The sequence below is a fragment of the Tenrec ecaudatus genome, chromosome 17 (assembly GCF_050624435.1).
Source record: "Tenrec ecaudatus isolate mTenEca1 chromosome 17, mTenEca1.hap1, whole genome shotgun sequence".
Taxonomy (NCBI): Eukaryota; Metazoa; Chordata; class Mammalia; order Afrosoricida; family Tenrecidae; genus Tenrec; species Tenrec ecaudatus.
The window spans coordinates 15,047,404-15,055,886 of NC_134546.1; the positions used below are offsets into that span (position 1 = coordinate 15,047,404).

The following is an 8,483-nucleotide window of genomic DNA, read 5'->3' on the forward strand; positions in this document are numbered from 1 at the left end:
CTGGCCAATCCCCTTCTCTTAGTGTTACACATGCCCTAGTTGCCTTTTCCTGCCCAATCATTTGGTGGGAGTTAAGGGGAGTTGGGGAGAAGAGCCATGGTAAGAAATTTCACCACACCAGTCTTAAACCATGCGGCAGCCCCTTGTTTTTTTGGGTAGTTAATGCTTAATAAGAGGATAAGCGGTTAAAGTAAGCATAAAACATCTTCCAATACAATTTTTTTCCCTAAGAGTAATTTCATAAGAATGCTGCATGTTAAAGTATGAACCCAATCATTAGGAAATTCCTACTTGATTTAAAACAATCATATTGAATTGCTGACTACATTTTTTAGAATTAAATTACTATTTTAAAATTTTAAATAGTGGAATCAAATTGAGTACATTGGAGCATCATTAAAATGTTTATATCTAGGTTGAGCAGCTGCAGCCACAGGGAGATGCCAGTGGCCGCGGGTCCTTAGGGCAGTCCCAACCCAGCTGCTTCAACCCTGTGAAGATTGGCTTGTGGTGGGCATGGCGGCCAGGGCGCTCTTCCGCACCTTTCCTGCCTCAGGATCGGAATGCGGGCCGGGAGCTGCTGGGAGGAATTGGCAAAACCTCGATGCAGAGTGGCGGCCCTTTTGGCACATTCATGGTGATGGGGATGGGCATCTGCTGCTAACCTGTATAGTGGTTGCCTCGTATGACTACCCGCTCCCACCAATTGTAAACCATGGACTATAATAAAACAAAGTCTTTGCGTAAAACAAAAAATTCTGTATCTAACCTTTGTAAATTTTAAATAAAATAGTATACATTTCACTGAATTGTGAACATTTCTAATAACTTATAAAATTTTAATTGCAAAAATTTAATAAACCCATATGGTGGAATAGAAGCAAACATACACAAAAGTAACAACCAACCTAGAACTTAAGAATATACAAGAAAATTAAAGGGATGCTGGAGAAAGGGCAAATTAAACAAAGAAGACTTACTTCCCATTTTTATATCTTTCAGTACAGTTTGGATTTTTAAGCAAATATATTAATGAAGTACAGTGTCTTCATGGCATTTTAAATATGTTTAAGAATTTTGGCTGGATATCAATTGATTAGTAGGTATTCCCCTTAGATTCTTTTTCGTTGGAACTCCTGTTTCCTAGATTCCTTTCCTAGGTCACTGGCCCAATGCTGACCTCTCGGGTCCTACCCACTGTTTAGCAATGGTCACTTGCTGCTGCTGCTGCTGCTGCAGTTGCTGTCAGGGGCTCTTGAACCAGCTCTGGCTCCTAGTGACCAATGTGCAAAAGAACCACACATTCTCCGGGAGATGGACATATCTGATCGGAGCACACGGGAGAAGATGAAGGGGCAGGAGGAGAGAGTGGAGCACAGCCTGGCCCACCAGGCCGTGATGATGATGTTCCTGAGTAGAGCAGCCAGTCCACAGAGAGAACAACATGGCTGGCCCTACTATGAGACATGATGCCCCTCAGTGACTAAGGGCAATGCAGGGGACAGCACCGGAGACACAGTGTGGGAATTGCACCTGACCTGATCCCACCACACCGAGGCAAAGCACTGAGGGAGTGCAGCGGAACAGCAAGGGAATGGAGTGGCAAGGTTCCCAGGGAATGCTGAAAGTGGACTTCGGGGCCAGGGCGTGGTGCCCCAACAGACTGGACTGGAAAACGCTCCTAAGGGCCAGCAAACGATCCTTAAACGAACTACAAGCCTTAAAAAATTTTTTTTAAAAAGAACCACACATTAATTAACCGGGGCTGCCCACCTCAGAGTCAGTTGTGTTTGCGCTCATTATCGGAGCCACTTCAGTCCATCTCACTGAAGGTCTTTTTGGAACCTAATACAGGGTTTTCAATGACCTCTGAAAATAGTTTTCAGCTTTACCTCTGTCCCTTACATGTTAACTTGGGAACGGAGGGTAGAATTCTTATCTGAGTAGAATCACCATCCCCTCCTAAATTCTTGGGGACTGCAAACTGAATAATCCCACTTTCACCCTTTAATCTTTAACCTTCCCCTCTACCCTAGCTTGGTCCTTTGAGCACAAAATAAATGCTTGCTCTACATTATCTTGTAGCTTTCACCATGCCTCTTCTCCTACCCAATGCTTTAAACAGCAGTTTTGTGACTCCCTCAAATGACTGGGAAGAGCATGAAAATAAGGTGGATGAGACTAATACATGAAGGGACTGGTCAGTTTCGCTATTCCCTGTGTACAAAGTGAGCTATCACAGTTAGGAAAGGGGAATCTGAAAAAAGGCAAACATGGAGCACATCCCAAATCCCTAGATGGAGAAGTGGTGGGGTAGCAACAGCAGCGGCACCAAGACCACGAGACAGGCCAGTCGGATTCTTGGCCTACAGAACGAATGAAGTTCAGTGCCTTAAAGTGGAGGGTCTTCAAGCAGACGGTTGGCTTGTGCAGCAATAAACACCCTGAGTGTTTTCCAAAACCACAAATACCTCTGCCGGAGAAAGACTGGGCTTTCTACTCTCCTGAAGAGTGACAGTCTTGGAAACCTTGGGAACCCACAGAGGCCGTTCCACCCAGTCCTATTGCGTGGCTCTGAGTCAGAATGGACTCAATGGGGGTGAGTGGTTTTTGAGTGAAAGGGGCTTTTTAATGCTTGCCCACGCAGGGCAGAGGCCTTGTGACTGAGGACGAGAGAGATGTAGCGTTGGTTGGGCTAACAAAGCAACCGGGTATCCTTAACATTTCTAACCCTGATTTCTAACCTGTTGGTTTCCCTACAACCACTTAATCATGAATACTGGCTGAGAGTTCTGCCTGGCCCTGCAACAGAATACTGACCCCTGCAGAGGCAAGATGCCAGAGGAAGGGAGAGCTGCAGGGTAGAGGCCTGTCTGCCATTACCAGAATCACCTGGAAACCCTATCAAACTCAAGATAGCGTGGTCTACCCTCCATAGTTTGGGTTCCCGTTGGTCCAGGATATAAAGGTACATATCCTGAGAAGATGCCGATGCTCCTGGTTAAAGGACCACTTTGAGAGCTCATGCTCTAAATATAGGTTACCTCTTCCTACCTCCAGGCTTTTATAAAGTTTCCGCTCCTAGAGGCCTCATGAACATTTCCCCAACTCTGTCCAAGAGCCCTGGTGGTCCAATGGCTAAGCATTTGGCTGCTAAACAAAAGGCCAGGGTTCGAACCCAGCTTCCCTAAAGATTAGGGCCTTGAAAATCTCATGGGGCAGTTCTACTCTGCTCAATTGCCACCTTCTTCATAAAAGTTGCTATAATCCTAGATCAAACTATCCCTCTTTCCTCAATGCCTATCAGCATTCTTGAATATCTGTCACATACCACTTACACTCATCACATGCTACCACCTTAGTTCAGTTATTTGTATTTGGCCAACTTACTTCCATGAATACAGGACATTTTTGTTAGTTATAATACCCTCCACAACAGAGACCCCCACTAAGCAGTAAACAGCAAGACAGAGTCTGTAAGTAATTACTGATATGACCAAATCCCCGATGCTGCCCCTGATCTGTGGGCCCAAGGTCTGTCTGACCATGCTTAATCCTGCTAGCCTAAACTGACTTCCTGATGCTGCCTTGTACTTTGCTCACCTTACTAACCTATGACAGTTGACTGATCCTCCCAGATTTGCCAACGCCCCTCTTCGTTGGCTGGTCCTAGGTAGCTGCTTTATCTTATACTCCAAGCCTTTTAGAATTTTCTAATCTTCTATAAGACACAATGAGTGACAAAATTTTATCTTCACAGCTGATGCGAATTCTACCGTTTTACACAAACAATGCACGCATTACATATCTTTTGTAAAGCAAGTCCCATGTGCATTAGTTTCCTTTACGTGGTATGTGCACATTATATGCATGGGCACGTCTACTTGTGTTAATTCTGCAATAGCCCAGGAAAGTCTTTACTTGCCTTTTCTGGATGGAGGGGGAGCCTTTCTTTGCTACAAGATCTGAGCTAGAATGTTATGAACAAGTGCAGTTATCTCAGAAATACATTTGTTGTAAGTTCTATTTATAGATCATGAAGGCTAAGCTAATTTTAATAAAAAGCTTAAAAGCCTGGAGACGTCATAGAAAGAGCAGCTCATGCTGTCCTATAGGATCACTCTGAGCTGGAATCAACATACCAGCAGTAGATCTGGCCTTGGTTTAAAACTTAAGTTTTAAGTTATCCAAGAAACAGAGTTTAAAGTTGGCAACTGGTTAGGCACCATCTTCACATAAGCTTCTAGAACAAAACCTCATCATCTATGCCAACAACAGATACAAGTTAAAACCTGGCTTTCAAAGCCACTTAGGATGACTGAACATTTTAACGAGGTTTCTAAATGTCCCTATAAAAGTGATTCCTTCAAAAAATACTGGACTTTGTTTTCAATCACAAGGAACTAAACATGCTCATACTTGATTAATTCTTTCCTTTTTTATTCCTCCGCAAGACAGTAACACTCAAGACAGTAACACTCAAGTACTCTATTTAAAACTACTGCAACGACCTGGGGTGGGGGATTGTAAAAGCAAAATCATCTACTTATCATTCACAACTGACTTACAGCACGTTGTTCCGGTAACAACAACAGAAAATCCCTGGGCCCTCATCCCTGACAGAATTATGTGCATGTGTGTGCACATACTGCTGTTGCTGTTGTGTGTGCCTATGCATAGCGACCCTGTTACAACAGAACAAAACGTCCGATCCTGCGCCGTTCTCCAAATTATAATTCTATTTGAGTCCTTTGTTACAACCACCGTGTCAATCTATCTTATCCTGTCTCCCCTCATATACATACTATCTTTACAATCAGTAAGCCCAACAGCTTACAAACTCCAACAGTGATGGGAGCAATGACAAATTTAACTCAAGACAAAGTCCGAAAAACATGACTTTTAAGGGAGCAACTAAAATTAATATCCGTTAGAAAAGGTCTTTGATAGTCAATTCAATCTCATATTTTGAGTACTACTAAAAAAATGTCATGCCAAGAATCTTAACTGTATGCTCAACTAACTAAAAAGAAATGAACCAGACCACCACACCCAAGCCCAATATCCTTGAGTTCATCAATATCCTATATTGGCATAAGTTTGCCAATAAGTCACCGGCCAAGTAGAGCTATGCGTATGGTCTTTATACTTTCAATTCAGCAGATTCCAACAACACTGAAGCTGAGGCGATACACTGTCACTGAGTTACAGAGGTCTTGAAATAGACCTAGGAGACGACTCTCTAAATTCAATCGGTTGTTAAAAGAAAAGGTGGGGGGGTGAGGTATCATAGAAGGGAGATATCTGGAAACCAGACCATTCTGTTAAATAACATAGAAACGACAAACGGTAATAAACATACTATTTATTAATATAGGTGAAAACAAAGCATTTACTGTAAAAGACACGACCTTCCAGTAAAATGCATGCAGAAGGAAGTTTCACTGAAGCACACTAACCTGCGATTCTCAACTCCAAAAGAATATGCCAATAAAAAGAATGTCCTATAAATGGCTATCATTTTTTCTAACTCTTCTGTAACAGTCTGAAAAAGCATACATTTTAAGACTCCGGGAACCTCAAGTTGTCTGAGCTACCTTCCAAGTTAGAAGGGAAGAACTTACTCTGTGCGTCAAAATCACTAATCATATATTAACTCGGTGCATAATCTATATTTTAAGTACACCATTAGGCACACGTTTAATCATTTACTCCGTATTTTCAATAGTGGCTGGCTGACCTTTCTTTGGTTTGTTTTGTTTTTAATATTTTATTTCTTCCCCCACAGTTGCCACTAAACTGATTCTGAATTAGAATCCACTTAATTCTTGCCTTCGCTAAGCCATCGCTCCATGTTGAACTATTTACATGTTACGTGTAATGGGGAAGGCAATTTAAAAGTGCCCAACAGTAGAGGGGGTGGGGAAAGAGAATCGCCGGACCACTGTAGAGACTTTTCGGGGAAAGCCTAAAAATCGAATCACACGCTCGATTATCTGACCTACAGACACCAAGGAGCCCTGCGAAGCTTTATGTTTACAATTCTGGATCGCAAAGAGGAACCGACGCCGGGCACCCGGAGCAAGAGAACCGGTAAGGTAACAGGCTAGAAGGGCGTTGATTTCTTGGCCACCGCGCGACACAGGGGCGGGAGACACACCCCTAGCGTCTGTCTGAAACACTACAGCAGTGAGTCCTACCTCGGGATTAATGTGAGGCTGAGGGAAGACACATTTAAATCGCCATGATTCAGAAACAACCACGAGCAAGACTCACGAGCCCAACGAAGAGAAAGGGAAACCCGGGGAAGACGGGGATCGTTAAAAACTACCCCCATGGATCCGAAACCAAGTTGCCTGGCGTTTTAAGGAATAGACATCTTGAATCTTTCCGGTGGCCCGGTACCAACACCCCCCCCACACACACACACACAAACAAACAACCAAACAGCAGCAGCGGAAGCATGCCCGTACAATGGCAATCAGCAGCCAAATGAGCACTAATGGGAGAGGGCAGAGAGTGGCAGGGATTCCCCCCAAGACCCTGCGGGAAAAGTCTGGGGTGGGAATGGGAGCCACAGCGGCACCGTCTTATATAAAGCGCCATTTGCCACCTATTCTGTGCACGGGCTTGCACTCAGCCCCGAGTTTCCGAAAGAGCGTGGAAGTGCGGGGATGGGGGTGCGCTGCAAGGCCGGGGTCCCCGGGAGCGGCGCGGCGGGCTGCCTGCCGGGCGGTCGGCGGTGCCAGGCCCGGGGGAGGAGGTGGCGGCAGGGGCGGAATCCCGACGGCGCGCGGGGCGCCCCGCGGAGGCCCGGGGCACTGGGGACGCCTCTGCACGAGGAGGGGCGGCGCGGGGGCCCGGGGCGGGCGAGGGGCCCCGGGGCCGCAGCCATCCTGTCAAGCAGGCGGCCCGCCACCCCCGCGGGCCGCCAACGCACGACGGCTGCAGCGGGCTCGCCGCGACCCGCCGCGGCTCCGGCCGGGCCCGGGTCTCCCGAACCGCCCGCTGGTGGGAGCGGACCCAGGCCGGGGGGTCGGGGGGAGGTTCGCCCCCGCACCGGGCCCAGTAAGCAGCAGGCCGGGGAGGGGTGGTGCATCGGGGGAGCCCCAGGTCTCACCATTTTGCTCGGCGGGTCGGCGGCTCGCTCGGCGGCAGGAGGGTGTCGGCGATCGGACGGGCTCCCGCAGAAAGCGGCGGCGGTGGCGGCCCGGCGACGCTCGGCTCGGGCGACAGCGGCCCTGGGGACGCCCGCGGGGGAGGGGGTGCAGGGTGGGGGCGGGGAGGCGGCGCCGCGGGGCCCGCGCCGGCCGGGTGACTGGGCACGCGAGGGAGGGAGCGGGCGGGGGGGTGGAGGAAGCAAAGAAAATAAGGTCGAGATTCCGAGCGAGCGGAGGAGGGGCGGCGAGGCGGAGGAGAAGCCGAGCGAGAGGCGGACAGGCGAGGACAGGGAGGAGGCGGAAAGGGTATCCGGCGGCTCGGGGGCGGCAGCCTCGCGCTCGCGCCGGAGTCGTGACGGACTCACTGCAGTGGCTCGCGCTGACCCGCAACCTCAAGGCACGAAAAAAGGGGGAGGACGGGAGAGGGAGGGGAAAGCGGAGCGCGGCGGCGCGCGGGGCGGAGGGCGGGGGCGCGCGCAGAGCCGGCGGCGGGGGCGGGGCCTAGGCCAGCGCCGCACATCCGGGAACCCGCGCGCCGGGCCGGGCGCCGACCGCCGCCGCGCGCTGAGAGACTGGTTGGGGAGCGCGGAGCGCACAGACCACGTTCGGCCCTCAGCCGGCCGCCCCTTGCGTGCGGCGCGGGGGGTGCGGGGTGGGGGCTGGGGGGGAAGGAAACAGGGCCGGGGGCGTGGACGTCTCTGACGCAGCGTGGCGGAGCCCTTCCTGTCACGTGGCTGGAGGCGGGCAGGGAGGAAGGCTGGGAGGGGTGAGCTGAAGGGGGGTGGGGAGGAGGAAATGCGAGGGTTCCCCGGGAGGCAGGAAGTGCGAGCGGGGTGGGGGGCGGGGGGTGCCTAGCCACGGCGAACTTGGACTTGGGCCCCCGAGTGGGAGCCTCGCGGGGGAGGCGGCACTAAGAAGCGGCCTTGAGGTGTAAGAACCACCCAGAGGCCTTACTATAAAGAAAATAATCCAAGCCCTAGGGCTAACGAGTAACCGTTGCTTTGGAAGGAAGGTGTGTGCACATCAGTGCACCTCCTGGGACCCACTGCAGGATTGCACGGCCCCTTAGGACTTCTCCCCCGTGCAGCCCCCGCGGGCCCACGCTCCTGCACCGGAGCCTGCAGAGTCGGTAGCTGCGTTGGCAGGGCAGGGAGGAGGGCCAAAGCCGGCCTGTTTGGGGCGCAGGGAGCCCAGGACAACCCAACAAGGCCTGGTTCCCGCTCCCGCAAACATTTCCCCACCCAGCTCTGCATCTTCCTTCAACTTCCAGACAGGCCTTGGGACGCGTTGCACCAGCGTTTGTGATTGAAAGTTACACGAAGA

General features: G+C 50.2%; 1 protein-coding gene and 1 pseudogene across 1 annotated transcript in view; one reads left to right on the plus strand and one right to left on the minus strand.

Annotated features, from left to right (window-relative positions):
* Window positions 1-7,583, minus strand: part of PPP3R1 (protein phosphatase 3 regulatory subunit B, alpha) — a 46,918-nt gene extending 39,335 nt beyond the window's left edge. The window contains exon 1 of the mRNA XM_075536045.1: window positions 7,121-7,583. Within this exon, the coding sequence (XP_075392160.1) occupies window positions 7,121-7,123 (3 nt within the window). The 5' untranslated portion in view covers window positions 7,124-7,583. The remainder of the gene's footprint in view (window positions 1-7,120) is intronic.
* Window positions 441-664, plus strand: LOC142430883 (reactive oxygen species modulator 1 pseudogene; annotated as a pseudogene).
* Window positions 7,584-8,483: the final 900 nt, after the last annotated feature.